The sequence below is a fragment of the Carassius carassius genome, chromosome 3, assembly GCF_963082965.1.
Source record: "Carassius carassius chromosome 3, fCarCar2.1, whole genome shotgun sequence".
In the NCBI taxonomy this organism is placed as follows: Eukaryota; Metazoa; Chordata; class Actinopteri; order Cypriniformes; family Cyprinidae; genus Carassius; species Carassius carassius.
In genome coordinates this window covers 3406977-3423005 of record NC_081757.1, presented here as the reverse complement: position 1 = coordinate 3423005, position 16029 = coordinate 3406977, and the positions used below count along the sequence as shown (strand labels likewise).

Genomic DNA, 16029 nt, shown 5'->3' with positions numbered 1-16029 from the left:
GATTGCTGTTATCTCTGCAATGCCCCATAAAAGTCCAGCAATAGTTGCATTACAATTGCATTATGGGTGGAGGATGATGGATAACGTGTTTATACACAGAACACGTAGAGATGGCAATACCAATCAAACCAACACGATTACAGGAAAGCAAACACTCGTCCCCATGTGGTAAGAGCAGTTTATGATACGATTAAATAAGAATAATGGAAGTCTGGAACATGTGGTGTAAATGTGAGGTGTTTCATGCCCTCTCTATCCATCCGGAGTAATTAAAGTTCTCACTTCAGATCTTTAAATAAACATTCCTTCCCCCATACAAAGAGTGAAGAAAGAGAGAGAAGAGAGGGGTAAGGGAAAAGGGGAGGGGGCACGAGGGAGGCACAGAGAAAGGCACTGCTATAACTGCCAGGCAGGACACATACATATCTCAGTCTGCCTCACAGAGAGAGAGAGAGAGAGCCAGTGGACAGAATACAGCAAACCTGAGCTAAAACCAACTATAGACTTCAGAGAACACAAGAAATGAGAGCAACCATCAGACTAGTACGCAAGGAAAAACGTTAGAATTTAAGAAATTCTACCCATTTCTGAACAAGGAATTCCAAACAAACTTCCATTTAAAAACACAAAAAACGAGGAGTGCATGTTGTGTTAGTCAAAGGCAACAAAAAGAAGAGGACTACTGGAGTCACACCACTGGGTGAGTGGAGACTGTGGAGGGCTTGTGAGACTTACCTATCAGAGTCACGGTACATCTATCTGCTTGACTACTCTTTTTACATTAATTCACATAACCAGTAACAAGCAAATGCACTTCTGCGTAATTTAAAGTTGAGTGATGCATATCTGTAAGGTCTAACATGTAAAATCTAATGAGAGACTGTTTACCAATGAAATAAAATATAATCGGATCATTTAAAATACCACATCAGGCAAAAGCATATATTGGTGAAAAAAATGTTTTTCATTTTTTTCAATTTACATGTGAAGTACTGAAGCCACATCAGACCTTAATTCAAATGTAAAAGTAAAAACCCATTCCACCTTGAAGCTACAAAATATTTAAGTTGGTTTCAATTCTTAAATTGAGCCTCATACATGCATAAAAATAGTAGTGTCTAGTTAATGGTCCCAAAGTTTTGACTCCAAGTTAATTCTCAATTTTATGATTCCCAGAAACTGGAAACAGAGTTAGTGGGTAGAGCAGTCCAGGTTTGACATGGTGTGCGCTTGTGTTCATGTTTCCTGCGAGTGAGTGGTGATCTAGTGTTTGTTGAGTCACCTGCTGTGTAACAAACAGAATACAAAGGCAGGAAGACAACACAACCATCAGCAAGCGCACAAACGTGTGCATGTCTCCCTCATCATGCATCACTGATGGCATATTCAGGATCTAGTGTTTAAGGGTCAGAGTGCATGTGTGTGTGAAAGAGTCGTAGACCATCCTGTATCCATTTTTAGATGATTTGTGTATGGCACTGAGGCCACAGCTGTATGGCGTGTAAACTATTTGTGTAGTCTGACCTCGGTCTATTGTTCTGGAGTGCTATCTGGATGGTCAGCCCAACCGTCTAAGCATTGACGGGGGTGTAAGGCACCTCCTTTCAGTGCTCCACACTTTACTGGAGCCAACATCATGAAAATCTAGCTTGAAGAATATAGTAAAATGAAGAAAATTAAGTCTCTTAAGATCTTAACAAATTACAAGAATCTGTTAGATGTCCATTTCTACATTGTCAAAGAATGTATACATCATAGTAGCATTTGTTGTACCACCATGAATTTATTCTGAAGGGATTTATTCTACAAGCATTGGGTCCCGACAGGATGGTTCTTATTACTGTTTTACTTATTGCAAATTTATGATAAATGCATATTACAAACTAACTTCGATGTCACAGCCTCTCACTCTTCATCACTTGATCGTATCGCCTGTGTTGCTCCAAACACACTCAAATACCAATAAGATTCTGCCACAAAGCGCCAATTAGCTTTCAGATAACAATCAGTCGCTGATAAAAGACCTAATTAAAAGATCACAAACCTAGCTTCCTGGCGATAAGTGATTTAACCTTGCCCTGAACTTTTTTGAAGCAGTAAACTGTCCAAAGCAGATATCAAAGTTGACTATGACTGCATCCACCCCTGACAATATTTATTGTAAGACATGTTCCAGGCTTCTGAACAACTGCTGACAGGGATTGAGAGAGAAATAACTTCAGACAGCTTAGTGCAGCCACTGCCATCAACAAACAAAGATCACATTCACTGATTTTTCAGGGTGTTGACAGCTGAGTTTGAGCTCAGATTTTAAGATGGTTGAGGTTGAAGATGGGGAGCCGAAACCCCATCTATGGCCATTTTAACATTTGAGTAAATTAACTGTTAAATCAATGCTTGTACAATTTAATATCTAAAAGCATAAAAATAATTTACAAAAAAAATGTTGGCTAACTGTTTTGCAAACAATTTGCTGAGCTCCAACAATGTGGTTCAAGCCTACAACTGAAAATACAAAACTCACGAAGCACTTTCATTCACAATTTAACAAAGTAATATGCAATGTCCTTGATTCTCTATTTTCATCAGACTAGGATGAGCATGAATAGCACACTGGAGAAGGGGGCTCATCACCAGGTCCTGGACCTCTCTGAAGAGCTCCCAACCAACAGCCATCACCACCACCACCATCACAATCACAGCGGTCTCCAGCACACTAACTCCTTGGCCTCCACCGTGCCAGCCGGGACCCCAGTGGGTGGGTCTGGAGTGGTTGTGCCTCCGCCTTACTCCGCTGCGGAGGCTGGGAGAGGTGAAGCACCGCTGGAGCTCCGGGGCTCTCTGGACTGCTGGGCATGCTCAGTGCTGGTGACGGCGCAGAACCTGCTGATCGCAGCCATCAATGCCTGCCTGGCCGGGTTGGTTTTCGGGCTCATCCTAACTCCTGCTATTGTCATGGTGGTGTTCGGCTTCATCTGCCATTCAACAGTAAGAATTGAAATGAAATGAAATTTTTTTCAGGTTTTTCATTTTTCATGTATAGAGGACTTTTAAGTAGGTCCACAGGAACAAAAAGCAAGCCGCTTAATTCTACAGGTCGGAGGGTAGGAGACTTTCATAAAATCATAAAAAAGTGGACTGAAGGAAAAAACTAAACAAATTTTATAATATATCAGAAAAAACTGATAAAGATTCTATAATAAAAAAATAAAAAAACTAATAAACTTTACTCCAAAGATCATAAATATACTATGGGCCAGATTTACTAACAGCTTACACCAGCACAATCCATCTTTTGACATTAAAATAGTATTTTCAGGATTTGCTAAGGATGCGCAGTGAAGAATTAGCGCCTAAAAGGCGTGAAAACATTTTTTTTTGCACCTGATATCATTGAATAGGCCTTTCAGGCATAACATTTATGGGAGGAGATTTTTTAAATGAATCACGCAATGCGATTAACTCACGTTTGAATTCAACAAATTACTGGTATTTGCACCATTATTTAATGCCCCCCAAACCCCACCCACCCAAAAAAAACATCTTAAAGTATGCGGTAATTTGCGTTGCTCTTAGTAGATTACTCTGGTCATTATGAAATAATGATCTGTCTGCGTCTATGTTCTCGCATTTTTTTACATTTTTCCCTTCCATCGGCGCTTTTATGGAATTGCGCTCTAATGCTAATTTGCCCTGTTTGGTAAATATGGCCCTATATGTAATATATATAATACTGCATATAACATATGATACGCAGCCAGTATTTAGTATTGGAAAAATCTAAAGATAATGACAAATCTTCACAAGTAATAAACAAAGTCTATACAAATTCTTTCTTAAATGAGATTGAATACCAATGAGAAGAATACTGCATAATGATGGAGCCTTCACTGCAACTTTCATATTTAGATCTTGGAACAATAAAATCCATTTATGCTTAAAGCATACTGAAAACTTGGTCCCCGAGAAAAACAGTGTTGATACTAAAGGAATGTCCTTTATAATCTGGGAAAAGATATCCTTCTAGGGATTTATGGGAGTTTGGCCTCTGTTTCTCTTTGATTCACCAAGTAATCTCTTAATCTTGGGCATTTCTCAGCAGTCTGAGTGCAGGAGTATTAGCAGGGGCAGGTCATGACGTCGGATGAAGACAGAAGTGGATTCATGGAGTTTAAAGGGGTCATCGGAGGCCAATTTTCCACAAGTTGATATGATTCTTTAGGGTCTTAATAAAAAGTCTGTAACATAGTTTGTAGGGCTGGGCGATAAATCGATTTTATCGATCAACTTGCATGGCAGTAAATGATACAAGTAAGACACCAGAAAAGTCTGTGCTAAAAAACCACTGTCAATCAGACTATCCTGGGAGGGGTATCTGATATCGGCTCGATTTGAGAAAGTTAAGATTTTAGTAGATTAAAAAAAACCACTGGGCGGATTTTTATCATTATAGGGTGGTTGTGTACACACTGCCAACACACATTTCTTGTAAAAGTGCATGTAGTATCCGATGACCCCTTTAAAAAACGTTTTCTCACAAAGTTGTATATGCGACCGCCCTCAACATTCTTGCACTATTACCCACAGAAGATTAGATCTACTGCTTCTCCACCGTATCAGTTCTGTTCATTTTCAACAGGACACTCTCACATTTTATTACAGAATTAACTGACAAGTTTCTGAAGATACAGACCTTTCAACTCACTATTACATTCTCTTCGTGTCTTGCTAGAAGAAAACCGCTTAAATTATCTTGACGCATCCCCCGTGGGTCAGTAAGGGTCAATGTGTGTAAATAAAGGCTAAATTCTTCTGATCTCTCCAATTACAAGACCTTTAGGATTTAAGATCAATAGCCACTCGGACCAATTAGTCCCCATGTGACACTAGATCACCCATAAAAGAGAGATTAATCTAAAGATCTGTACGGAGCAACAGACCACCATGGTATTCAAAAGAGTAAATAGTTTGTCATTTCATAGAAGCCGTCACATACTCAGGATTCTGTCAAGATGCATAATAGGATCACTTATAAACAAAGCATCAGCTCCAACTAAAGAATGAATCTGCGTAATTTAAGACCAAAAGACTGAAATGATGAGTGTGCATTTATCTCTAGGTGTTGGATCCTTTCTAAACATATGGTTAACATCAAGGCCACATAGGTGCATCAGTTCCCTGAAATGGCTCTGTTCAGCTCTAATCTTATCTGCACACACAACAGTACTACAGACAGCTGGAATCCCTCATACTTTAGAGACATACCAAAAGAGAACTGTGGCTGATTTCCAACTTTGAGAAGATTTACATTTTATTGCATCACCCTTTGATGTTTTCTTAAATTTTTACAGCCCAAAAATATACATTTGCTGATGATTTACTCACCGTCAGGCCATCCAGAAAGTAGATGAGTATGTTTCTTTATTGGAACAGATTTGCATAAATTCAGCATTACATCACTTGCTCACCAGTGGATCTTCTGCAGTGAATGGGTGCCGTCAGAATGAGTCCAAATAGCTGATGAAAACATCACAATAAATATTACATTTCTAACCACAATGAAACTCATAATTAAAGCTGTCACAATATTATTTAATGATAGGAGGATCTCTAACTATAACTCTCCAATAACGCTTTGTTTCGAGTAGTGAATTTTACAAGCATCTACTCGAGTGAAGAAACCTGTCAAGAGTGAGAAAGTGCAGCTCAAATTGCAGATGGGCTTTATCAGTTATCTCTCTCCTCTGTTTATTCAGTCGCCTCTTCTTCCCTGCAGCTCACAGGGGGATTGATGAAGAATGTAGGGGTCTTTTTATGCCTCAATCCTTTCCATCCTGTGCAATGCCAATTATCCAAAAGAATTAAAATAATGCATAATGTTTATTTGAAGTCTCTGTGCATACACAATTATTGAAGCTTTAGGCAGGCTGATGCAGAATCTATATTTTGGAAGTGATCGGGCACAGAGCAGCTCAAAGGGAGAAAAAATTAAAAAGCCTCACAAGTGTTGCATACATATTTCAAACAATGTCAATATAACATTACATTAAAATAATAATAATAACCAGAAAGAAAAAAGACTACCTTGGAAGTAACAAAGGATCAACTCACTAAAGAAAACAAGCATATGGTGTTGGTAGACATTCTTGTCCAGTGTGTCTGTTCTTCGTCTGTCCACACCTCAAAGATGGTGTTCCTCCAGGGACACTTCATTTCTCTTTGACCCTCCTCAGCAATGCCTACATGCATTCAAGCACTCATCCTTGACCTCACACAGGTCCACACCAGTCAAATGTCTCTCTTTTCAGGTGCGACCGCACGGTTCATCACCATACTGTTCGGATCTACTGACTGACGGCGGCTGTGTGGCTTTGCTGGTTGTGGGTTTCTTGCTAGTGACTCCGCTCCTGGTTCTGGCCCTGGCTGCGTACTGCCGGCTTGCTCGTCACCTTCAGCTGGGTCTGTGTTTTATTCCATACAGCCGTGCCGTCTACAAGAACCTTCCAGCTACCCAGCACCGTGGCTTGAGAGGGGGCTGCTGTGGACAGCGATCTGGAAAAGGAGAAGGGAAGGGGAAGGTGTGGGTGTAAAGGGAAACCACTACACTTTTGTTGTACTGGAGATATGGAATGTTTTGCATTATAGACCAAAAAATCCCCATCCTAAATATTTCAATCTATATGACAGACAAAGAATTCCTATTTACCGATTTACACCATGTTTGTCAATTTCTGATGCCCTTTATTTTTGATGCAACTATTATAGTGTTAATTAATCGATTTCAGTACTTGACATTTATAAAATAATCAAATATCCAAAAATGATGTTTATGTACTCTTTGTATAACAAACGCTATCTGCCTTCTAAATAGTCATAAAAAATTCTTTAAAAACATTGTCAAAAAAAAAAATATTTTTTTTTCTTATAATCTGTACAGTGTTGTGTATTTCCCTTTTCTTAAATGTTAGGCCTATATTCAAATCATTAAATTCTGTAATTTCACAGAACTGATGGGATGTTCTCCTAATTTTGCACAAGATTTATTTAGATAACATAAATATTACTCATAAGCCTGATTCAGAGGGAAGTTGTTTCTCATGGGGACACACACATAGTACGCAAATTACTGGGGGGAAAAAATAATATTTCATAACTGCTCCACCACAGCTAGGGAGCCGTTAACCACCCGTTTAATCCCACATTTGTTCCAGACAAGAACATTTCCAGATAATGTTTCATTAGTGGCCAATAATTCTTTTTTGAAAGTTTTTTGGAAAGGTGTGTAAAAATTGTTTTATAGTCTGTCACAATTGTGAACATGGAATTAACATATTTCCACAGTCATAAAATGTTTTATATATATATATATATATATACATATATATATATATATATATATATAGCCCAGCAATTTTAAACTCAGTTTCATCACATTCTAGGGTTACTGTTTTGCCTAAAAACCCTTGTAAAACACTGATAAGAATACGGAGATAAAATAACAAAAAAAGAAAACAAATACAACCATCAACGTATTTCAAAATTTTTACTGCATTGTAACGTATATCATACAATTTTTACATTAGAGCTACCAGTATTACAACTTAATATTGTAACTTAATATTGTAACATTTTAAACTTTTAAATTAATTTTAGTATTTTGTCATTTAAATATATGTATACCTAAATTCACTATTATGCCACCTGTCATAATTATGATCCTCAACGTGTTTTCTCATTCTATGAAAACACTCAACAAAATATAATAATTGTGAATTCACATATTACACCTTAAAGATATTATAGAACAAAAAATCTTTATCAAATCTTTAACATACTTTACTAGTCTTTTGTTCTGGAGTTTTGATGCGGTCATCATCGACTGATGTTGCAAACAGGACAAAAACTGCTCTGGTCATGTGACAATTTGCATTAAGTATGTGAAACTGCATATATATATATATATATATATATATATATATATATATATATATATTTACATATTTTCAGGAAATGCACTTAAACGTTAGTCAATAATGTTTTTAGAGATTTATAAATGAAAACCTTTTTTATGGTCAAAATTGTGACCAGTGGGGTTAAATGGGTAAAGAACAAAAAGATGACAGACAAGCACTTAAATTTTAAATGGGTCATTATTATGGCAGCAACAGGTATGCTATACAATTTTAAAATATGTATTATATTATATTATTATATTATATAGGTCCACAAATTCATACATAAAAATATAAACTATTCAAATTTATGTTTAACTTATGTAAGAGGTTGCATTAATTATTTCTGCTTATATCCACATTTTTAACAACATAATTTTGAGATAAAATTGTGTCCATTTTCCTATTTTTAAACAGATTTAAATGATCAAATAATAAATAGAACAATATTAAATATATATATATTTCATATTATTCTATGCATATGACATTTTATCTACATCTAACAATCATGCGACTGGCCAAGTGAGCAGCGCATTCGTAGGATGAACTTGCTTCTCCACAGTCAATAAATACATTTTGAATCCATTTGTTTTTTCACTGAGGTGCCACATGAGAAACGTATGAATAGGGCTAAAGACAAAAAGCCAGGGTGTCAGGAAATACTACAAATGTTATGTCAGTGTCGACAATAAGGACCGACACGACCCAAGGTGCTTAACTACAATTTATGGAAAGCAAATCACTCAAGCTTTCAAAATAATATGGTATACGAGTTAAAACATTTTCAGAATGATCTACTTCTACAGAAAACAAAGAAAGGAAAAAAAAAAAAAAAACGCCAGCTTGCGACTTCCTCAAATGTTAGAAACACTGATCTATCTAATAATGCAAGCGGTTTAGAAAGTCCTAAACAATAATAAAAAACATAATAATAATAATAATGGCGAGATTGCACTGTAATAATTCTAATGTGCTTTTAGCTGAAAGTAATCTTCACACAGACATATAACAGGTTAATGCAACATGTAATTATGCGTTGAGAAAAATATAAAAACATCTAGGCTATAACTTAAGTTCCATAAAGAATCATTTAATTCTATTTTTAACCAGAGGATAAAGGTGGAAAGCAAACGTTATTCTCTCTATTCTGTTGTTTCTATTCCTAAACCCTTGTAGTCTTCCTCAGAGTCTGGACTTTCTTGATGTAATGCCGCTTTGATTATCGCGTGTCTTTGACGGCGCTCGCGAGCACCCTTCTAAATGTTAAAAAGACGAATCGGACTACGGCAAGCTGTTTTACCATTTAATCTATAAACCGCACTAGTATCTAATTTACTAGAATTATTATTATTTTTAGATTCATCTTTTCCATTAAGTACTAGCACTTATTCATTAGATACTAGTACTTACTGATTAAATACTAGTTACTCATTTATTAGATACTAGTCCTAATTTCAGTAGTGGCTAGTAACTATTATATTGTTTCTACTAAAGATTTTTTTTTGCCATTGACTTCTATGGGAATCTGTCATTGAGAGATCAACTATTCAGTTTTGACTAGTATTATTTATACTAGTTGTTATTCATTAGACACTAGTACCTATTCAGAATAACTACCACTACCTGTTCATTTTGAGAAATCACCAAATGCATAAAGAACTAGTGAAAATATATTTGGAAAAATTTTAATTCAAACAGATCATTACATAAACATACGTTTTTGTACGTTAGCCTATCTTGCTAATTGGTTACCATGAAAACATAGGACTACAAACCTGTTGTCCAACAAAAGTATAATGATGTTTTACTCCAAATTCACTTCTTAACATCAGTCAAGTATTTTAAATTATTTATTTTTGTGTTCGGACATGGTTTTTTTTTAAACAGAATGAGGCAAAATATCCTATACAGTGATAAAGGCTGTCGATTAGCATTGCGTTTTAAATACACTTTATTCTTATAAAAATACCAGAGATGGCTTGAACAACACATAAAACTATAAACTGTCACAATCATTGTTTATTGTCTTCATGTACCATCAGTAAAACATCCATCTATATGCATTTTATTCAGCTACTAGGCTACATCTACAGCGAAAGCTGAATGTGTTTTGTCCATATAAGGGATTTCCTGTAATGTCATCAGTGAGTCTCACTTGTGGAGTTTCTGTGAGAGGGTGCCTTCCAGTGACGAGTATGAATGAAAAAGAAATTACATTAACGGAGTACTTATTATTGCTCACAAAACCCTAACTACCTTGCAAGAAACATTAGAGAAGTGTGCATTTTTTCTTTTTCTTGCAGCTAGATTTATTCTTAAAAAACCCAGTTTTGTATATTATAGTGAAATAAGGAATATCACTTTTGTAATAACACTATTTTAATGTTTTTTATTTAGAAATAATAACCATACTTATTATTTGTTATACTTATCTACAAAAACTAAATTTTTGGCCCAATTGTGCAGCCCTACAAGTAAAGCAGAGCTGGTGTTTTCTTTTTTCTTTATTAATTTTTATAAAATCTGCTCGAAACAAAAGTTACACAATAGATATGTGTAGTGTTTGTAATGAATATCTCTGTATTATTATCGTAAGTTATATTAATATAGTTGCTAGCAACAGTAATAGGAATAGTGATATATTTATAATAAGCATTATGCCAGGTCAAGTATTCCAGGTCAGTCATTTAAGAAAAAAAAAAAATCCTTTTTACCCTTAAAAAAAAAACAAGAAAAGAAAAAGACATCAGTATTGTAAACTAGTACTGTAAACCATTATTAAACGGCAATAAACAATAAAACAGTCACAACCATAACATAAACTGTAAAACAATCAACTGTTGTGTAACATTTGTTAATAACACTGATAAAAGTCAAGTGGTATGTAGAGCAATAACACTAGGCGATGTCTGCTTAGACAAACTCATGAGGCCTGAGATTGCGAGCCTAAGAGAACGTTAACTGCTTTTTTAAAGTCTGCAAAATTCTCAAAAGTTTGTCCAGCAAGGTCTTTGGACGATTTAGAACTTTCACAGTAGCTCTTTTTTCTGTACTTTTTGTGGCCATGAGTGAGTTGGCCACACATTGCACAGATGTACACTTTTACTGTGGCTGGATGTTCCCATGCCACTGCGTTCTGCTTTTTTTTTCTCTTGTAGAACGTCGATCTTGATGCCGACGGTGGATGCCTGCGGCAGGGAAACAGCAGGAGGTCCTGTTAGGGGTGCACCCATCAGCTGAGCTGGTCAGGACTGGTGCAGGTAACAGCTGAGGGGGAGGAGCGAGGGACAGAGATAAGAGATGTGGGAGTCTCGGTTTAAGCTTTCTGGTCCCTGCCAAAGATGGAGTGGCCTGAAACTGCACTGTAGGTCGGCTGATGTGTGGTCTTTCGTCAGGAAGCTCGATCGCTGGGGGCTGGCTGGTGCTAGAAACACTCCGATGACAACGGAGGACAGCTAACAAAAGACCTCCTGATGAACTTGCTAACACACTTTGAATTTATTTTTGGTATCGGAATGCAGAGTTTGCAGAGTTCAGCGTCATCCACAGTCACTCTCTGCTGCACACGCTGGTACATTTTGGTGATGTGATGCTTCAGTGGCGACCCTTGAGCCTTTCCTCCAGAACCAGGATGAAGCCACAGCTGTTTAATAAGGCAGTACATCAGGCGGTTCTTTCTGGAGTCAACCAAGTGGGCGGCCGAGTAACGCTTGCTGAACTTCAGCTTTTGCACCGAAGATGCCTCAGACGGATCTCCACTTGTTCGGCCGAACAGAGCATTGCCCCAGCGTGCCGAGTAAAGGCTGTCGAACTGCTGGATGCTGCGATCGTGGAGGTCAAGGTTGTTCCAGGCACTGATGACCCTCTGTCTGTTCCGAGTCACTCATCGCAAGCTTTCCCTCCTCCAAGGTGATCTCTACAAGGACTTTGCACAGATCCTCTACGTGTTGGTATCCAGGGAGATGATTGGGACCGCACACATTCTCCACACAGGGATCAAACAGCGCATGTCGCTTCCAACACCCGAGTCAACATCTGCAGCCGCTACCTGGTCAGTGAGGCAGACTGTTTCTCAGAGGAGTCAGACATTCACCCTCACTGTTGGAGTTATATCCCAAATTCTCCTCCTCTGCTGTGGCAACAGAGACCTCATCATCTTCATCCTCACCCACTCGAAGAGACTCTTTGGTCTGAGCATAATGGTCTGGAGCACTGAAAGGCTCTGATGACTGAGAGAACAGATACTACAAACTGATCCGCTCATCCCCTGCAGGAACTGGAGGCCGGTAGTTTGCTTCCTCCACCTCCCCAAACAGTTCCTGACACCTTTCATTCAGCCGATGTACCAGAGGGGAGACGTACACCATGTGCTTTCTCCCTTTTTGGCTTTTGACGCTCGCTGACTCCCTGTCAGAGTTCCAGCATGCAATGCCAGCCAGGAGATACACCTGGAAGGAGACAGCAGCACATTGGGGACCAGGGATCATGTTGGGCAGAAAAGAAAAAAAGCCTTCCAGGCTGTTGCTCCCTCTCACTGTGCTGTATTGTGGAAGACGCACACCGTTACGGGTGTGATGGTGTACATGTTTCTCCCCGGCAGATCCTGGATGCTTTCGAGGTGCTTCTGTTGGTTCTCCCAGACATGGTCGATGGCTGCAGCGTCCTTGAACAGATGCACCTGGTACATCCATCCCAGCTGCTCCTTCAAGATATCAATGCCACTCTGGACACCTGCACAGGTTTCTTGGGCACCCACCATTATCCTCCTGACATGACGGCTGAGGTCTGACTTGCTGACATGCAGTTCGATGATCTGGCTGTCAGACAGGGAAGCAGAACTCGTAGGGTAACTGGCACGTATCGCCTGTACCAGGAGCGCCACATCGTCCTTGTTGTAGATGAAGACTGCAGCGGATAGGGCAGACTTAAACAGGGCATACTTTGGATGGTAATCCATCCGTAGGGCTGCATCAAATCGATGGATCCAATGAAAGATTTCGAGCCATACCAGCATACCCCTGTCGGTCCACTTGCTGAAAAGCTGCTCCACAGAAGACACGTCGTGGATGCAACAGCAGCCGCGATCCATGTACTGCTGAAAAAAAAAAAAGATTCTGAATTCGGATTAGATTACAAAATCCAATCTTGGTTTTGATCTGGATTAAATCCTCAGTTTGTGTTGTTTAAAATGTTTTCATAAGAATTGGATACTTTTGATCCCCAAAAAACTGGATTATTCTGATCCCAGCAAAGAAGGGTATATTTCAGTACCAAAAGTGTAGTAAAACTTTAAAACTGGTCCAACAAATACTTCTTTGTAACATGTAATATATCTCCAATCAACCGTCAAAAAAAATAAAAAAAATACTACATTTAATTTACCATAATAGTTATTACTACTATTTATTTATGACTGAAATTTCCCATGATGCAAGAATAGATAACAATCAGACTTTTGTTTGTTTGTTTGCATTTGTAAAACTGTTTAATTTACATTTTTGGTGGAGTTGTACTTGAGGACTTTGCCAAAAGTAGACAATCTGTGTGCGGTTGTCCTCCATGTTAACTGCTTCTGCAATAAAAAAGGCCTTTCTCAACAGCTTTGGACATGGCAGCCCTCTCCTCGCTGGTGGTCACTGGAATTGTTGGCAAAAATTCCCTAAAAAGCAGAGAAAACAGACACACAGATGCAAAGACTTCATTATAGGTGCTGAAAAACAAAACAAAAAAAACTTAGAGAGTGATTTGAGGGGAGATTTGTTCCTATTGCAGTGAGGTCTCCTGGTGTGCTGAAGTCAGATGGAAATCTGCAGTCATATGCGACATGAAAACCAATCAACTTAACTTACGTGTGATCTTCCCAGGTTTTTTGTACTGGCTGAGGAGGATGCTGTACAAGTCCTTTCTTTGCAGTTACTCCTCGCAGTGGTTCTCCAGGACCTGCCTCCACACCTTGGCCATGGTGTTGCCCTCGGTGCGATGCCTCATCAGGCGGATAACCTGCTTAGATTTTTTTTTTCAGAATCTATCAGAAATCAAATCATTGGGAAATTGTGCAGAGAACTCACTGTAACATCAAGACAGCAGGGAACACGGCTCTGTGACTCCTTTGCAACCTTTCTGCAAGCGTTGCATGCAAGGACTTCTGTCAGTATGGAGTACCAGCCAGACATGTGGCAGATCTGCCTGACAGTTTTCGAATACCCACAACGGTAGAAAAGGGCCTTCTGACTGGAACGTGCAGAGCAGTCAGACCTTGGGCACCCGAAGGCCGTAACTGAACACTCCAACTGGTCTCCAGAAAACAACCGAGCTATGAAAGGGTCTGCTGAGGGGATTTTTCCTTCCACCACTTCAGGAAATTCAGGAGGGTGAAACCACATTCTGTTGTCCTTCAGGACTTTCCTCCACCTCGTGCTGCCGTGCTTGTCTTTATAAGACATTGCCCTCGGAAAAAGTCCCCTTTCAGCATCCTCCTTTAGCCACGTTATGTCTGCGCTGGTGAGCCCATTAGGACCAGACTCCCACATTTTGTGCCAACCCTCAAGCGTCACCTGGTAGTATAACAGAGACAAAATCTAATGTAACAAACACCCAAACAGTTTCCTTGTCTAACAACCACTGACTACTTAGACAGTTACTTCAGGATGTGCTGTGTCTGCTGCTGATGTCGCAATACCCAGGCATGGCTGAGGTGCTGATGCAGGAACGGATGCAGGAGCCTTAAAATGTAAGTGTATTAGTGAAAACATTTTTCATTTACCTAGGCATACTTTTGCATGCCCTACCCATTTATGGTGCCCCAATTGGAATTGGGGAGGTAACAGGTAATTGTGATGTACAAACTACGTACTTACAGTATACTGTGAAACATAGTCTGTGGTTGGCTTCTGAGGAGGATCTGGATGGGAGTCTTTTTCTGGAGACTTTTTTCTACCCCCAGCTTCTAAATAAACTGATATAAACCTCATCTATCAAAGGAAGTGAGAGCTTCCACCAGCAGAGCGTCATCCACCCAGCCACCATCACCTTTGGACCCTGATGAGCTGGAGCTGGCAGCTGCTGTGGGACTGTCCCTGTCCTGTGGAGGTGTCTGTGATGTATGGGTGGATAAAGTTTGTATTAAATGTTGTGCCGTGATTTTTATTAAAGGCACCATAAAAAAAAAAAAAGCCTACCTCTTTGTCGAGAACGTACTGCCTGAAGCGCTTCAGTGACTTAGTGCCAGTTGGTGGTGATGTCCTCCACCTTCCATCACCAGCTACTGCTGCACAGAGCAGTGCGTCTCCTGTACCATTTCCTTCTCGTGGTCGGTCGAGGTGACAGGAGACTTGTGGAAACAGCTGTACATACCTCAGCTGGAGATCCTTCACCCACTCATCAGGGCTCGCTTTTCTTTCATGATGGTGGCGTTCTTTTATGTGTATATCAAGCAAACTAAAATACCACAAGATAATCAATTTGTGGAAAAACAAGTTATGAAAAATGTTAATTCTGTTAAGTACAGCATACTAAATGTAGCCAACGTCGGTCTCCATCAGCAATTTAAAACTTTGGCTGTTGTATTTGCCAAATGTAATCTGGAGCTGGCCAAGGTACTGCACCTCTGATGGAGTCGAGGTAATGGACTGACTTCTCTTTTTGGCTGAAAAAAGGGAAATTGTAATGACTTTAATGATTAGCTCAAAAAAAAAAAGACTATGCTGCAGTGGAAACATAGGGTGGAAACACATGAATGAGATATTACCTTCCTCACAAGCTGTTTTTTTTTATCCTGGACTTTGTTCCTGTTATAGCATGTGTTTTGAGATGTCAGTGCCTTGGCCTCCTTTGAAGCCTTAAGAAGGCATTGTTGCCTATGTGTGTCTAAAATGCACAAGGTAGGAAACAAAGGATCCATGTTTAAAACACCTGTAGGACCTGTCTCTTTTAATCACCATAATGTTATGGGGAAAAATTAGTCACCAAGCAAGTATTGAATAAATTTGAATGTGTTCAAATGTGTTCAATACTTTTTCTTGTTCCTTTCCACTTTATTACACTCATCTTCATAATGGACTTTATGTCTTTAGCC

General features: G+C 39.0%; 2 protein-coding genes across 3 annotated transcripts; one reads left to right on the top strand and one right to left on the bottom strand.

Moving 5' to 3' along the window:
- Window positions 1-429: 429 nt before the first annotated feature.
- LOC132116298 (transmembrane protein 88-like) lies at window positions 430-6637 on the top strand. Its single transcript, XM_059525079.1, has 3 exons — window positions 430-700; window positions 2590-2988; window positions 6309-6637. The coding sequence occupies exons 2-3, from the start codon at window positions 2596-2598 to the stop codon at window positions 6588-6590; spliced, it is 675 nt and encodes a 224-aa protein (XP_059381062.1). The 5' UTR covers window positions 430-700; window positions 2590-2595; the 3' UTR covers window positions 6591-6637.
- Window positions 6638-13457: 6820 nt separating this feature from the next.
- LOC132113680 (uncharacterized) lies at window positions 13458-14863 on the bottom strand. 2 transcript variants are annotated; one of them, XR_009425195.1, is made up of 4 exons: window positions 14597-14862; window positions 14024-14509; window positions 13805-13955; window positions 13458-13614 (listed from the first exon to the last, which is right to left on the bottom strand). XR_009425195.1 is itself a non-coding variant. In XM_059521589.1 (4 exons), exons 1-4 carry the CDS (start codon window positions 14705-14707, stop codon window positions 13518-13520), a joined length of 828 nt encoding a protein of 275 aa, XP_059377572.1. In that variant the 5' UTR covers window positions 14708-14863; the 3' UTR covers window positions 13458-13517. The 2 variants fall into 2 exon arrangements, 1 of the variants encoding a protein (XP_059377572.1); XM_059521589.1 differs by having other exon boundaries at window positions 13805-13938; window positions 14597-14863.
- Window positions 14864-16029: the final 1166 nt, after the last annotated feature.

What these genes read in the sequence shown, in the direction of transcription:
- LOC132116298 (XM_059525079.1), top strand. Translation starts at nt 2,596, where the DNA reads ATGAGCATGAATAGCACACTGGAGAAGGGGGCTCATCACCAGGTCCTG. An exon ending in GCTTCATCTGCCATTCAACA is followed by an intron (nt 2,989 to 6,308) that starts GTAAGAATTGAA and finishes CTCTCTTTTCAG; the next exon opens with GTGCGACCGCACGGTTCATC.
- LOC132113680 (XM_059521589.1), bottom strand. Translation starts at nt 14,707, where the DNA reads ATGTTTTCACTAATACACTTACATTTTAAGGCTCCTGCATCCGTTCCT. An exon ending in CAGACACAGCACATCCTGAA is followed by an intron (nt 14,510 to 14,596) that starts GTAACTGTCTAA and finishes TTATACTACCAG; the next exon opens with GTGACGCTTGAGGGTTGGCA. An exon ending in AAAACCTGGGAAGATCACAC is followed by an intron (nt 13,615 to 13,804) that starts GTAAGTTAAGTT and finishes TCTGCTTTTTAG; the next exon opens with GGAATTTTTGCCAACAATTC.